The 16,863-nt window shown below is 46.0% G+C and overlaps 1 protein-coding gene across 4 annotated transcripts in view; it reads right to left on the reverse strand.

The window, feature by feature from the left end:
• Positions 1-16,863, reverse strand: part of NT5DC1 (5'-nucleotidase domain containing 1) — a 273,425-nt gene that overhangs the window by 21,357 nt on the left and 235,205 nt on the right. For all 4 annotated transcript variants that reach the window (XM_083176860.1, XM_083176861.1, XM_083176862.1 and 1 more), the window contains one exon: positions 7,903-8,064. In XM_083176860.1, the coding sequence (XP_083032986.1) occupies positions 7,903-8,064 (162 nt within the window). The remainder of the gene's footprint in view (positions 1-7,902; positions 8,065-16,863) is intronic.

Here is a 16,863-nt window from a genome sequence, read left to right on the forward strand (position 1 = left end):
CAAATTAAGCTTATTAGTCAGCAATTACTCACCTACTGAAATGTTGTCTTCAGCAACCGGGTAGTGTAATCTCCCCTAGAGCTAGCCACTGGAAACTACAAGCAACTTTTGCATGTCCCCACAATCCCGGAGCCGAAGAGCAGCCCCGGGACTCCCAGCAGCACCCTCCCCAGTGGTAAATGGAGGGGAGACCACTGGGAGCACAGGAGACCTCCAGAGAGCCCCAGATAATATATTATATATTTTGGTACTTGTGTAGTTTCACGGCGCCACTAGATCGCATGCGATTTGACATGCGATATCCATTTCATTACCCAACTATCCACTTGATCCTATATAGTGTGGCGAGCACAGCGAGCGGCCGAGCCCGAAGCGTGGCGAGCGCAGCGAGCCCCGCGAGGGGACATGGATGACATTACTTGTGTTGTTTCACAGCGACTCACGATATCGCATGACATTTGCATGCAATTCCGTGGAATACATTCCATGTCCGCTCGCCACACTATATAAAATCAACTCCACGCCCTAGTGGATAGTGGGGTAATGAAATGGATAGTAAATCGCATGTGATCTAGTGGCGCCGTGAAACTACAGAACTATATTTGTGTATATTTTTTTATACACCCCAAGATTTTCAGCTCTGAAAACACTTTATTTCAAATTGGATACTGCGGGTATCAGGAGCGTGCATATCCACGTTAATACAAATTGGGCACGAGGTATGCAAGTAACATCACTCTAATTAAAAGGTATTTATCCCAATCCATGTAAAACTGCATGTGAACAATAAAGAAAATATAAATACATAACAAAATAAGTTATCACATGAAGGGAATTACAGTAGTTATCTAGAAGCTACTCAGTGGCGTAACAACAAAAACTGAGCCCCCCCCCCCTTGCTGGAAAATTTCGGCGCCCCCACCCAGTAAAATAAAAAACAAAAAACACTCCAACCTGCCTTGCTTGCTGCCACCGCCTTTGAGTCTGTGGCCGGGACCGCAGGCTACTTGCCTGGGTCCCAGCGCTCCTTCTGACTCCTGATGCTAACGAAAGATGACGTTCACAAAATGGCTGCCCCCTACAGCAGACTGTTTTTAAGGATGCAATTGGAGACCGTCGCCTCCTCTAGCATCCTCAAAAACGGTCTGCTTTAAGGGGGTGGACATTTTGTGAAGGTCATTTTTCGTTAGCAGCACTGCATTTATTGTTCAATACTGTATGCAGGAATAAAAAAATAAAATAAATGCATACCCCCCAACTGTCCAGATTTTCGTGGGACCATGCCATTTTTTTGGGATGATACCGCTTTCTGCTTGGTGCCGGCAGTGTTCCGTGGTGGGGATCAGTTAGGAGTTCCCCCCCTGCTACCAGCTGCAGGCATTATATCAACTGCAGGAACCTCTGGAATTTAAGTAACTCACAGGCGTGCACACTCATGTCTACCTTTTGCTTGGGTCGACCTATTGCCCATGTCAACCTAATGCATGTTGACCAATAGTGGTCGACCTATTAACCTAATGCATGTCCATACTTGCCTACTTTTGAAAACTAGTTTCAGGTAGATTATAGTTGGTAGTAGAATTCGGCACAGCACCCCATTGAGGGGGCATGTCATGCTTCACCCAAAGGGCATGCCTAGTTCCATATATGGAGAGATTGTGAAAAGAGATTGTGAACGTGGCACCTAGAAGCGTGGGTGTGTACTGATACATCTGAGAGGAATATTTTAAAATTACTTATATCCAAATGTAGATGAGCCCCAAAGCAGTTAGTAAGATATACTATACTGTAATGTAAATGTATCTATCTCTCATTCCTTGTTTCTCTTTCCCCCCCCAAAAATGTAACAGTGTAATGTGGGTTAGGTCAAATGAGGGAGATTGCTAGACTAATGAGGGAGACAGGGAGATTGCTCTTATTTCAGGTAGTCTCCTGCAGAATGCAGGAAGGTAGGCAACTATGTGCATGTCTAGATCCCTATCTATCCATATGAAATAATTCCATACAGTATATCTGACTTGTTTACAATTCAATTAAAGATACTGTATTTGAAGTTTTACACCTTCCACAAGGATCCTTAAATATCATTATGTATTAGACCATTTCTCTAATCAATTTAATCACCTGTGAGTGGCTATATTTAGATATTTCTGTCTTTTCTGTTATTGTGTAAGATTGTAGCTTTAAATACAAACAAGCATATTTGTTTTTTTACTAAATCCCTCTCAGGGCTTTAAACGTTGTTTTTGTTAAGTTTGGCAAGTAAATCTCACACAGCTGCAAGATATTAATGTCTACCCTATATCAGAGGCCTAGTACAGTATTATATTTGCGCTTTATGTTTCAGTACCATATTTACCGTAATTTAACATACAGTAGCCGCAAGCCACTATTAGAAGTGATAACTAGAGCTAAAGAGTTTATGGTCTGAAATTACCAGAATATTTTGAAAAATCAAACCATCTTCAAGACCATGGCCTTTTGAATCAGAATCAGCTTTATTAGCCAGGTATACTTGCGTATACTAGGAATTAGACATCACGGATGGTGTAATGGTTGGCATTACTGCCTCACAGCGCTAAGGTCATGGGTTCAATATCCACCATGGCCCTAACTGTGCGGTGTTTGTATATTCTCCCCTTACTTGCGTGGGTTTACTCCGGGTACTCCGGTTTCCTCCCACAATCCAAAAATGTACTGGTAGGTCAATTGGCTTCCAACAAAATTAACCCTAGAATGTCTGTGCACGTGTACATGTGGTAGGGAATATAGATTGTAAACTCCACTGCAGCAGGGACTGATGTGAATGTTCAACTATACTCTGTAAATGGGATGCAGTCAAATTCCTGAATGGGTCAAAATACCGACAAGGACAAAATCCCGACATTTAAAATCCCGACAGGGTCAAAATCCCACCATTTAAAATCCCGACAGGGTCAAAATCCCGACATATAGAATGTACAGGTGAAACAGTCTACATGACTTTCCGTCGACAGGTGCGAAGTCAACATGGGTTTTTTCACTGTTTTTTGAGCCGACATGTGCCAACAGGCAGTATTTCATGCCCTACCATCCACTAGGGCATTGTTGGGAGAATAAAATAGTGTGTCCGAAGCATCGCGAGCGAAGCGAGCGACGCGAGGGGCTGCGGTTCACTTCCAACTGTGTCCATGTCGACTGTGTCGACATTTGGCTCAAAAAACAGTGAAAAAACCCATGTCAAACTCGCAACTGTCGACGGAAAGTCATGTAGACTGTTTCACCTGTACATTCTGTCGGGATTATAAATGTCGGGATTTTGTCCATGTCGGGATTTTGTCCTTGTCGGTATTTTGACCCATTCGGGATTTTGACCCTGTCGGGATTTCATACCGAATCCCTGTAAAGCGCTGCATAATATGTATAGGCTATGTAAGAAACTGTTAATAAATAAATAAATAATAATAAATTAGATTTGGATTGCTGTGCAACAGCCAGGGTGAGAACAAGTAAACAGTGACAGTAACACGTACAGATATGCAGTCATAGGTGTGCGCAGCACATTTTATTAGGGGGTGCACTGTTAAAAGAGTGTGAGTAGCTCCACCGATTGGGCGTGTCTAACACCGCCAATCAGGCGTGTCTTCCGTCATCTATTGGCACTCGCTACAATATAAAAAGTCTCTCAGCCCCACCATAATCTCCTGCCTATTTCAGTTTTCATCTTCTAATTACTCTGTGTAACACTAACAGCACATGCAAATACAGTCATACACATATATGGATGACGCAGGTATGTATTAATATGGTGTTCATAAGGGTGGGCACAGCATTAGGGGGTGCCTGTGCAACCCTAACACTCAATGTGCGCACACCTATGTATGCAGTCGACCAGCCTTTTTCAACTGGTGTGCCGCGGAGTTGCTCGGTGTGCAGCCTCTCGCCTGACAGACCTGCAGCCAGGGCCGGCTCCAGGCATGTTGAGCGGTTATGCAGGACGACACCCTTAATGGGCACCGCACACTGGCGCCACCATACTGGGGCCTGCTAAACTGCTCTGTGCGTGCTGTGCAGCGCTGATGCCTGACATCAGGGGGGAAATTTACTAAAGGAAATTTGTAAAAAATAGATGTATTTGTGTTTAGAAATACACTTATTTTTGACATTTACTATCCCGAAAATACGGCAATTCGTATTCGTATTGATGTGCTATCAATACGAATACGAATTGCCGTATTTTCTGGATAGTAAATGTCAAAAATAAGTGTATTTCTAAACACAAATACACCTATTTTTTACAAATTTCCTTTAGTAAATTTCCCCCCAGATGTCAGAGTAGTTCAGCTTTAGTCCGCCCGAAGCCCACCGCACTCACCCTCCCTCGTTACTAGCACAGGTACTGTGGGGGCATATCTGGCACTCTGGAGACATGTGTATCTGGCACTGTGGGGGGCATTTATGTACCTGGCACTGGGGGGGGGGGGGGGCATTTATGTACCTGGCACTGTGGGGGCATTTATGTACCTGGCCCTGTGTGGGGTATTTATGTACCTGGCCCTGTGGGGGGTATTTATGTACCTGGCACTGTGGGGGGTATTTATGTACCTGGCACTGTGGGGGCATAGCATGACTATCTGGCACTGCTGAGGGGCATATAATGTTTATCTGGAACTGCTGGGGGGCATATTACAGTATGTCTAGCTGGCGCTGCTGGGGGGGCAGATCATGTCTAGCTGGCTCTGCTGGGAGGAATATCATGTCTAGCTGGTGCTGCTGGGACTCATAGTTCCACAGCAGTATACAATAGTTTTTCTATCTTTTTACACCAATTATCAGCTCGATGCCCACTGCCCAGGGGCATCGAGGACAGCCCCGGGCTTCAGCATGGGCAGGTAAGTTCTGGAGGGGGGGGGGGCTTCTTTGGGGGGTCCCCACTCCCCCAGCCCATGCTGACCGGTCAGGGAGTGAATGCTTTGGCCGGGGGGACTTGTATAAAAACTCTCCCCTGGCTGTGGCATTACCCTGCTGGCTGGTTGGGCCCGGTGCTGGTTCTTGAAATATGGGGGGACCCCTACTCATTTTGTCCCCCGTATTTTGGGAACCAGGACCGGTCCTTGAGCCTGGTGCTGGTTTAATAAAATCCTGGGGACCCCTATTTGTTCAGCCCCGTGATTTTATGAAACCAGGACCGGCTCTTTGAGCCCGGGGCTGCTTATGCTCAAGAGGGGGGACCCCACGCCTGTTTTTTTTTTTCCAAAATTTTTTTTACACAAAATCGCACATTTCTGAAAATGTGCCGATTTTCATTACTGAAAATCGCACATTTTCATGACTACAAATCGCACTATATAGCTTTTTTGCCGCAAATTCGCATCTCATTAAAAATGCAAATTCACAGCAAAAGTGTAAAAAACTCTCATTTTACTAAATCTCACCCCAAAGAGTTATTTTCTTTGGAAAAAACCCTACGCATTTCGTCCGCTAGGACTTCATCAGGGGTGATATGGATCTAAATGGTGAAAAAATATGCCGTAAGTAATAATTTCATTTACGTTTATATTTTAGGATAGTGTTATAACTCTAGTGCTTCTTCGGTCCCTTGGATGTGTTTTAATCAACCAATATGGGACAAAATGGTGTGGAGAGGGGGTGGAGATGTGAAAGTTCCTTGAAGAAGAAACGAGGTGATGTGAAAGGTCCTTGAAGAAGAAACGAGGTGATGTGAAGAGGACTATATACTGAATTGCAACAGCTCTTCGATATTGCACTTCTCTTACTTGAAAGCACTAGTTACTGTATGTAGGAGAGTTGTGATTGGCTGACTTTGTCATTTGCCACTTGAGGGGTATCCAAATACCCTCCAATTGTACTGATTTAGCCAGTACAGTACCACTTCTATCACCTGACCCTATGCCTCTTAAGCCACTACTATAACCTCACCCTATGCCTCTTCAGCCACTACTATCACCTGACCCTATGCCTCTTCAGCCACTACTATCACCTGACCTTATGCCTCTTCAGCCACCACTATCACCTCACCCTATGCCTCTTCAGCCACTACTATCACATTACCCTATGCCTCTTCAGCCACTTCTATCACCTGACCCTATGCCTCTTCAGAAACCACTATCACCTCACCCTATGCCTCTTCAGCCACTACTATCACCTGACCCTATGCCTCTTCAGAAGCCACTATCACCTCACCCTATGCCTCTTCAGCCACTACTATCACCTTACCCTATGCCTCTTCAGCCACTTCTATCACCTGACCCTATGCCTCTTCAGCCACTTCTATCACCTGACCCTATGCCTCTTCAGCCACTACTATCACCTCACCCTATGCCTCTTCAGCCACTTCTATCACCTTACCCTATGCCTCTTCAGACACTTCTATCACCTGACCCTATACCTCTTCAGCCACTACTATTACCTCACCCTATGCCTCTTCAGCCACTACTATCACCTCATCCTATGCCTTTTCAGCCACTACTATCACCTCACCCTATGCCTCTTCAGCCACTACTATCACCTCACCCTATGCCTCTTCAGCCACTACTATCACCTGACCCTATGCCTCTTCAGACACTAATATCACCTGACCCTATGCCTCTTCAGCCACTACTATCACCTCACGCTACACCTCTTCAGCCACTAATATTACCTGACCGTACACCTATTCAGCCACTACTATCACCTGACCCTATGCCTCTTCAACCACCACTATCACCTCACCCTATGCCTCTTCAGCCACCACTATCACCTCACCCTATGCCTCTTCAGCCACCACTATCACCTCACCCTATGCCTCTTCAGCCACCACTATCACCTCACCCTATGCCTCTTCAGCCACTACTATCACCTCACCCTATGCCTCTTCAGCCACTACTATCACCTGACCCTACACCTCTTCAGCCAACACTATCACCTCACCCTACGCCTCTTCAGCCACTAATATCACCGTACCCTATGCCTCTCCAGCCACTTCTACCACCTCACCCTATGCCTCTTCAGCCACTACTATCACCTCACCCTATGCCTCTTCAGCCACTACTATTACCTGACCGTACACCTATTCAGCCACTACTATCACCTGACCCTATGCCTCTTCATCTTCTTCTGTCATCTGACCCCAACAAATAATGTAAGGGACATAAATCAGCAACAAAAATATTATACTATGCATTGTTGAAGGAAGGAGGGCTCCAAATTAGGCCCCATAAGGTCTAAATCCACCTCTGCACAGGTGTATATATGACTGGCTAACTAATTGTAAAAGATCCACAGTTGAAGTTAATTATTACATTTGTTTTACTGTCCCTAAGGGCGAGCATAGAGACGATGGTATAGGGGGTGTAGATGGCCACATGGCACTGGTCAGACAGCACTGGTCAGCTTCTCTGCTATTGATAAAAGGCACTTGAATATTTTCATCACCAGGCCTACAGTATGTGGTCCTTTGTCCAGCCTTGCTCCACAGTGTCAATGATGGGCAGGAAGAATAGCACTGCAGTCAAGTCACTGTGCACCAACCATCTATATCTGGGCAAATGCAACTAGTTTATTTTCTGCTTTCATTTTAATTCACTCTGAAACCTTAAAAAAAAAAAACAACTTGCAACTAATACACACGTTTGCGGCTGTGAATCGAGTTGTTTCCTACAAGTGAAATATAAGCCTTTACCTCAGCATAGGAATATTGCACAGTCTATAGATGCCAAAGTAAATTCCTCTTATTGACCCAATAAAATTATTTATAGTTTACTGTGATATTACTCATTAGTCAGAACTGGCAAGCAGAAAATAACATACTGTATCAGTGGATATTTATGTACGTTCTTAGAGTTTGTTATTCTGTTACACATACCCAAGATGTGACTTAAAGTGATGCTTATTCTCGAGAAAACATCTGTAGGGATCACTTACATCATATTTTCCTTTCTTTTTTAAGCAGGATCCAAAATCAGTCATGTCTGGCTCCGGGGCTTCACCTCCTTCTAACTCCTCTAGTATGAGGACAGTCTCCCAGCAGCTGTAGTGACGGGCTGAGAATATATCCGACCGCATGCTGTCCCCGAAGTACACAGTCTACATGGCAGAAGATAAATGAAAAATAAAATAAAACCGCTTTAGTCTTTGTATTACTGTATATTAACCTAAACTAAAATTAAGCATACACTTCATACTGCAACACAAATGGATTTCCAGCATCTGATTTGCACAGCATGATCCTGGAAGTGCCGGAAACACCAGGTAGCCCACAGCCAGCATTGTTGCTGCACTGACTGTTGGGGACCAGGGCAGGAGGGTTTGAGCAGTATAAAACCCAAGGCAACGAGCAAAAAACCCCTGGCAATGAGCAAGAATCCCCTAGCAATGACCAAGAAAGCCTTGGCAACAAGCAAAAAATATTAATAATTAGCATAAAATACCTGATAAAGAGCAAAACCCCCTAGCAATGAGCATGAAACGCCTAACAAAGAGCAGGTCATTTAACAGTTTTTAGCAGCCTTACTGTGGGGCATAATTTGTATTGCCCATTATTGTGTGTGGGGCATATTATGGTGATGACGGCATTGTGTGTGTGACATATTGTAGAAAAGTAGAACATTTTCTCTGCGGCTCATATTAAACAGTTCAGCTATAATATAATGTTGCAACATTCAATTATTCATTGTATCAAATCAACCTTCCCCATTGTGGATAAGTCACGGTGTTAATGTGTAGCGAAAACCGGTCAGGCTGCAGGAACAACAATTTGTGCTGATAAGCCCACTCTCTGCTACCGGAGATATTGGGTAATGTCCGGGCCGGCTCTTTGGGAGTTATCTCTCCTTATATATTTCTATAGGTGACAGCTATGGGAAACTTGTCTTTTTATAACAATATGTAGTGGGGCTGAGTCACATTTACTGAATCCCCAAGGGCAGAGTTCAAATATAGCAGCTGATTCTGTAATAAAGCTGGCATAAGCAGGGGCTTTATTGCTCATACCAAACAACAGAGCTGAGGGCTGGTCCAACTGTACCAAATGGAGCATAGTGCTGGACCGAACATCTGTTCCAGGTGCTTCATCTGTTTCCTCATGTACAAAACTGTAGCTTACTGCCTCAGCCGACAGGGGCCCACTTTGTTTTCCTGACATAAGGTTTAACTGAGTATGCCCTGTCTCCCTCACGTTGATGACCAACTGCTCCTCACCTGTCACTGGTCTCACCACCTGACACTGGACATGTGACCTGCTTCTACCTAACCTCTTGAGCAGGTCCCAAGGCTGCTGGTAATTCAGTGTCAGGTATTATAAATATATATTTAATTTATACATCCTATTTAAATATATAATCAGAATCATTAACAGGTTCTCCATTTCCTGGGAAAATAGCACTAGTAGCATACATGCCTAGAACAGTTATAATACAATCATTTTAATGTAACTAGTGCTGCTTTCAGACCACATAACTGGCTTTGACCCTGTATTTGAAAATGTTTCCAGAAACGGGTCTGCCAGGTAAAACCCCTTTAACACCGCATCTCTTAAACGGTATATTACCGTTTAAGTGGCGTTTTTTTGACACTGGCAGACCCGTTTTTGGAAGCCCCCCCCCTCGCGTGGGTTAACACACACACACAACCCGCCCCCTCCGCGCGGGTTAACACTCACACACAACCGCCTCCCCGCCCCTGCGGGTTAACACACACAACCCGCCCCCCCCATGTGTTTAAGGAAACCCCCCCAGCCCCCCCCCCCCCGTGCAGCCGGTACCTCCTGCGATGCGACGCGTTGAGGATCCCGGAGTATGGACGGATGCATTGCACTTGTAAAAAAAAGTGTATTTCTGAAAATGGCTGCCAAATAGGAAAACCTGTTTAAAAAAACTGTCTTTCGTATGGGGGCAGCCATTTTCCGAAAGTCACTTTTCTTATAAGAAAAGTGACTTTCGGAAAATGGCTGCCCCCATACGAAAGACAGTTTTTTTAAAACAGGTTTTCCTAAGGGGCAGCCATTTTTTGAAAGACACTTTTTTTTACAAGTGCAATGCATCCGTCCATACTGCCGGGATCCTCAACGCGTCGCAGGAGGTACCGGCTGCACGGGAAGGGGGGTGTGTGTTAACCGGCGCGTGGCAGGGGGGGGATGTTAACCGGCACGTGGCAGGGGGGGGGGGGGGATGTTAACGGCGTCTGGCAGGGGGGGATGTTAACCGGTGTGCAGCAGGGGGGGGATGTTAACCGGCGCGCGGGGGGGGCGAAGCGGGGGTGAAGCGCAGTGAATATTTAATGAGCAATCAGTAAATATTCACTGCGCTGTGTCCGCTCATTGGCTGGGTCACAAATACCGTTTCAGACCCGATTTTGATGCCAAAATACCGGGTCTGAAAAGGGTAGGACCCTCCATTTTAAAGCAGGTTTTTTAAAACGGTAAAGTGGTTGTGCACCTTTCAGACCGCACAGATTACCGTTTTAAAACGGTTAAAAATCGGCAAAATACCGTTTTTTAAGTGCGGTCTGAAAGGGGCATAGTTTGTACATGCTTTAGTTTAACTGGGATTACAACAAAAATATGTATAAACATTTTTCTGTCTGACCTTTGAAAATGGAATAAAATCTGGCTTTTATTTATTTTTATCTTCAAAGAGAACAGTGTTTCGTCTGACAAAATGTCAATAGGTTTATATTAATTTCCCATCAAAGAGTTTGATTAGTTTCATAAGGCTCATATGCCGTTTTAGCTGTAGAGACGGGGGCATCTGCCTGCCATTTCTAAGAAGAAATGTGAAGCCTTTTCCCCCAAACAATGTAAACAATGTTTCTTAAATCTTTGGTTCCTAAGTGAATGCATGACTTGCAGATCCACATTTTATTAAAATGTTAAATAATACATTACGCTTAAGTGTAATAATATGGTATCTGGACAAATTAAAACAGTGTATTAGGGTTAAGTGTGGAAAGCACACACATAAATTGAACTTGGAAAAATACACCCTAAGAAACCTTTTTCCTTAGTGTGGGTGTAAGGGTAATGTTAAGTATCCTTAAATTTGAATGCCACTAAAACCTCTATGATAAATATAATATTATTCTTTCATTACATTTATAAATTTAATTTAGGTATTAAAAAATGGATGTTGGTGGCCCATCAGTAAGGTTCTTGTTTAAGAGGAATAGGGTGTTCAAGGTCTATTAGAGATTTTGGTACTTGTGAGTTATCTGGGCGCCCGATTTTAGATCGGGTACCATCGGATCGGATCGCGTCGCATCGCGTGTTAACCACATGGCATGCGATGCGACGCGAAGAGATCACCACCCGATTTTAGCAGTGTACCCGATTTTAAGATTGGAATCAATGTAAAATGGTCTCTGTTTCCGATTTTACATTCATTTCAATGAAAAAATGGGAAAAACCCCCAAAAAGTGTCAAAACTTAAATCCCATCCCCATTGTTAACGCCACTCCACTATTGACGCCAACCCGAAGCGTGGCGAGCGCAGCGAGCCCGCGAGGGGCGGCGGTACGTGTCCTCCGACCTTTTCATGCCCTACTATCCACTAGGGCGTGGAGTTGAGAATAGAATAGTGTGGCGAGCGCAGCGAGCCACCGAGGCCCGAAGCGTGGCGAGCGCAGCGAGCCCCACGAGGGGACGCGGATACCTTCACAGGTAAGCGCGTCCCTTCGTGGGCTTCACAGGTATCCGTGTCTGCTCGCCACGCTTCGGGCCTCGGTGGCACGCTGCGCTCGCCACACTATTCTATTCTCAACTCCACGCCCTAGTGGATAGTAGGGCATGAAAAGGTCGAAGGACACATACCGCCGCCCCTCGCGGGCCCGCTGCGCTCGCCACGCTTCGGGTTCATGTTGATAGTGGCTTGGTTGTGAACATCCAATATCATTCATCATTATCATTCATATCTGACACATTAAGGACAACAGAATTTAAGGAATAACTGTAATTAGCATATATCAGAAATAAATTATACCGTATTTGCCGGCGTATAAGACGACTGGGCGTATAAGACGACCCCCCAACATTTCCACTCAAAATGTAGAGTTTGTTATATACTCGCCATATAAGACTACCCCCTCTTCCGCACACCTCCCTGTCACTAGCAGCTGTCTGGTCCCTTGAGTGGTGGGTTTTGCTGGGGCAGGACAAACCTATCAGGGCAGGTTTGTCCTGCCCCAGCATAACCCACCACATAAAGTTTTAATACCCCCTCATCTGCAGCTTCCCTGCAGTGATGCCGCTGTCCTCATTAAAGGGTACCTTGGTATTCATTAAAGGGTACCTCCTCGCCCCCCCCCCCCTTCTTATGCATAGGTACCGTACCTTAATAATAAAAGATAGAAGTACGGTATTTGTCTGCATCAGTGTTTTCTTCAGCCTAACGGCCTGTCAGATTGCACATTTGATGTCGGCGGCAGGCTCGGGTGTTTTCGGCGGGGCTCGGGGGGACTCGTGTGCCTGAGCGCTCCCGAGTCCCCCCGAGCCCCGCCGAAAACACCCGAGCCTGCCGCCGACATCAAATGTGCAATCTGACAGGCCGTTAGGCTGAAGAAAACACTGATGCAGACAAATACCGTACTTCTATCTTTTATTATTAAGGTACGGTACGTATGCATAAGAAGGGGGGGGGCCGAGGAGAGGTACCCTTTAGTGAATATATGCTGTACCCGGCGTATAAGACGACCCCCCACTAGAGGGAAAATTTTTATGGGTTAAAAAGTCATCTTATACGCCGGAATATACGGTAATAACAACAACACATAGCATACAATAATTAATCGCCGTAATTATTTAGCCAACAAACTGAGTGCATGTAGAATGCGGTTAAATGGGCTGTCACCCGCCAGGCACTTTCGCCACACAAACTCTTGCATATAAGAGTCCAGGTGATGGCGGGCTGTGCCCCGCTGGCGTTTGTTCCGCCACTTTGCACATCCCCATAGTCTTTCAATATTTTGGGTGTGTGCTCCAGTCTCCGGGTCCTCAAAATTGTATCTGTGATTCACTCTCAAGTGACTGTATCCAGCCCGCTCCAGTTCTGCGGTGTTGTACGCACGCCAGCAATCGCTGACAATTGTACTTCCACAATTGCAGTCATCAGGGTCGTCGCATCTCGCTTTTCCACTGGTAACATAAAACAGTCCCCTGTTTCACGACACACTCCTCCAAAGACCCACTGCTGTGGGAGAACTCTGCCGACAATGGCTTGTCTCTTTGCGAATAGTGACTCATCAATTTCAACTATTTTGCCTGGTCCACCAATCCGGCGTTGAGGCTGGGACATCAGGTCGCATTGACATGCCTCCCGCATCAATGCATTGTAAAAGATAGTGCTTTTATTACATATCTTCAAATGCTTGGTGCAAAACTCTATAGATGTCAGTTCGTCACACCAGCAGAAAATAAAGCGCAGTATGGTCATAAATGGAAGCCTGCATCTGGGGTAAAATAGCGAGGCCCGCAGACTCTGCTTTTTCCCACAGCTTTTGATATAGCAGCGCCATTTCCGCTCTTTTACAGACAGGCGCATTGGGTGTCCATTTGGACAGGTAGCTGTGGATGGAAGCAGCCCATTGTCCTGCATAAATTTAACTGTATCCTCTTCAGTTTTGGGGACGCTGAAGATACTGTCTGGCAAAGCCATACTGGGAAATAGGGTGTAAGGGGCAAAATGGGGCAAATTTCAGAAATTTCCCCTCACAAAAACTCTGAGACACACCAACACTGCAAATCACTTCTTTTCTCCTGTCAAAACTCCCTCAGAGTGAATTTGTGTCAGATGTGGCAGAGGGCGGGTTTGAAATTGGGCGGGATGTGTTAAAATCGCGTCGCGTGCCATTGTATGCCATACAATAGCATACGATGTGACGCGATTTTGGATACGATGAAATTTTAAGGGAAATCGCGTCGCATCGCGTCGCATCGTATGCTTATTGTACTGACATTCAATTTCCACATCGGGTGCCCGGATAACTCACAAGTACCGAGATTTTTTTTATATAGATCATGGGTGACATTCTATGGTTTGACCTAACTGCGCATCTTTTTTTAGCGCACCACATCGCCGCAAATCGCACTTTTTGAAATCGCACTTTTCAGTCATAATTCGCACATTTAATGTGATGCGTTTTGGAGGCTGAAAAGTGCGAAGAGGTGCGATTTTAAGTCACAAAAAAATGCGAATTCTTCCGCCGGTCATGTGCGAATTTTGGACCAACCGGAGTGCGATTTACAAAACTGTCTCCGCATGACTAAGAACCCCCCAACCTATTGGCCCACCTGTGTCCCCTCCATTATGCATCACACCCCCTATATAAAGGGGCATTGGCGCCATTTCACTCTTTGATAGGAAGTAAAGAGCATGGAGAGGAGCAGTGGCAGTGTGAGTACAGGAGGAGGTGTTGGTGGCAGAGTGAGGAGTGGCAGAGGGAGCAGTGGCAGAGTGAGGAGTGGCAGAGGAAGCAGTGGCAGAGGGAGCAGTGGCAGAGGGAGCAGTGGCAGCAGCCAGACAAGTGTGAGAGCCAGCAGTGTGGCAGGCAGCATGGCCACAGCAAGGGCAGCCCCACACCAGGCCCTGGGCGTCCAGCCCCAGCAGGAGGAGGTGGAGGATCCGCTGGCATCCCCATCCTACAGCCAAGCCCTAGACCATACCCCACACCAGCTGCAGGAGGGCCACATGTCAGAGGTGGAGGAAGATGGTGGTGAGGAGGAAGACACTGGCATGGAGGAGGAGGGCTACATGGCTGGTGTTGAAAATGAGGAGGAGGAGGAGGAGGAGGAGGTGGAAGCTGGCCGCACCAAAAGTGGCAGAAAGGTCCGCTTTTCATATGAAGAAAATGCAGCACTTGTCCGGGCTATCCTGCCAGTGTTTGACCGTTTGCTTGGCAAATCTCAGCACAAGACCACTGCACAGCGCAAAAGGGCTATGTGGAAGGACATCACCCAGGCGGTGAACGCTGTCAGTCAGCACAAGCGCCTGGTCCGCAATGTGAAAAAAAGGTTTAACGACATCAAACGGCAGTTGAAAAATAAAATGGCCATGGAGTTGGAGGAGGCCACCAAGACTGGAGGAGGAAGCCCCACCACTGTGTGCTACAATGCGTATGAGGTGAAGCTGAAGCGCATCACACCCCCTGAGGTCCTGCCTGGCATGCACGTGGCGGATTCCGATAGGCCGCAAACGCCATCTAGAGCTGGTAAGTCTGACCACATGCAATCCTAAACATACATGCCAATGTATTATAACTATAATGTTCACTTGTATTGTTATGCTAAGTAAAGTGCTGCTGTGGAACTACATAGCCCATCAAGGGGGAGGAGGTGGAGGTGGAGGATCCGCTGGCATCCCCATCCTACAGCCAAGCCCTAGACCATACCCCACACCAGCTGCAGGAGGGCCACATGTCAGAGGTGGAGGAAGATGGTGGTGAGGAGGAAGACACTGGCATGGAGGAGGAGGGCTACATGGCTGGTGTTGAAAATGAGGAGGAGGAGGAGGAGGTGGAAGCTGGCCGCACCAAAAGTGGCAGAAAGGTCCGCTTTTCATATGAAGAAAATGCAGCACTTGTCCGGGCTATCCTGCCAGTGTTTGACCGTTTGCTTGGCAAATCTCACCACAAGACCACTGCACAGCGCAAAAGGGCTATGTGGAAGGACATCACCCAGGCGGTGAACGCTGTCAGTCAGCACAAGCGCCTGGTCCGCAATGTGAAAAAAAGGTTTAACGACATCAAACGGCAGTTGAAAAATAAAATGGCCATGGAGTTGGAGGAGGCCACCAAGACTGGAGGAGGAAGCCCCACCACTGTGTGCTACAATGCGTATGAGGTGAAGCTGAAGCGCATCATACCCCCTGAGGTCCTGCCTGGCATGCACGTGGCGGATTCCGATAGGCCGCAAACGCCATCTAGAGCTGGTAAGTCTGACCACATGCAATCCTAAACATACATGCCAATGTATTATAACTATAATGTTCACTTGTATTGTTATGCTAAGTAAAGTGCTGCTGTGGAACTACATAGCCCATCAAGGTCATGCACAAGAAATTGCCTGCTACTACTTTTAAATTGCTGATAATGCTGGGCCTTGTAGTTCCACAACTGCTCATATTGATTAACACTGTAACATTCTTTCTAGCAGCCTAACATGTATGTGGCCAAAAACCCTGAGGTGTACTGGTGGTTTAGCTGCCATGCCTACATACCACAGATTATCCAATAGTTGTCATGTGTACAATAGTTTAATAATAATAATGTAACACCAAAATCTTTTGGTTTAAATAAAAAAAATGGTGGAGAAAAAATAAAGCAGTCCTTGTCCAAAGGGTATTGTCCATTATTGTCAACTCAATGCATGTTTGCAGAAAATGCTTCGCCAAGGTCCATAATGGCTGCCCATCTTTCCTTGTACAAATTGTCCATCCCGAAGTGCTGCGGCATCCAAGACCAGAAGGCCCGTTGCTGCAGAATCTGCGGAAGCAGGTAAATGAACAAAAAACACGCCATTTCACATACAGTACACACACCCATGTCACCTCAACAATATCTCACACCACATTCATCTCCTGCTGCTACATTGCAACGGAAATGAATGTCATCTGAGCTAGGCATGTGACATATTATTAATGTCAATGTTACATGCTGTATCGGGGTACATGTGTAAGTACATAACACCCCTAGGTATGTGCGTCCAGCATCTCAAGCCCTATGTAAAACAGTATAGACGACAGTGTGGCCTATATATGCATCAGTACTTACCTCTTCATCTGTATTCACAGGTGCTATACAACTAGGGTCAAACCAAACAGATTCTTCAATGATGGTGCTAGACGAAATGGACATCATTCTTGAACCAGTCGACACCTTTGCGGCAGAGGAAGAAATACA

This window comes from Crinia signifera, chromosome 3, assembly GCF_055691185.1.
Source record: "Crinia signifera chromosome 3, ASM5569118v1, whole genome shotgun sequence".
Taxonomy (NCBI): Eukaryota; Metazoa; Chordata; class Amphibia; order Anura; family Myobatrachidae; genus Crinia; species Crinia signifera.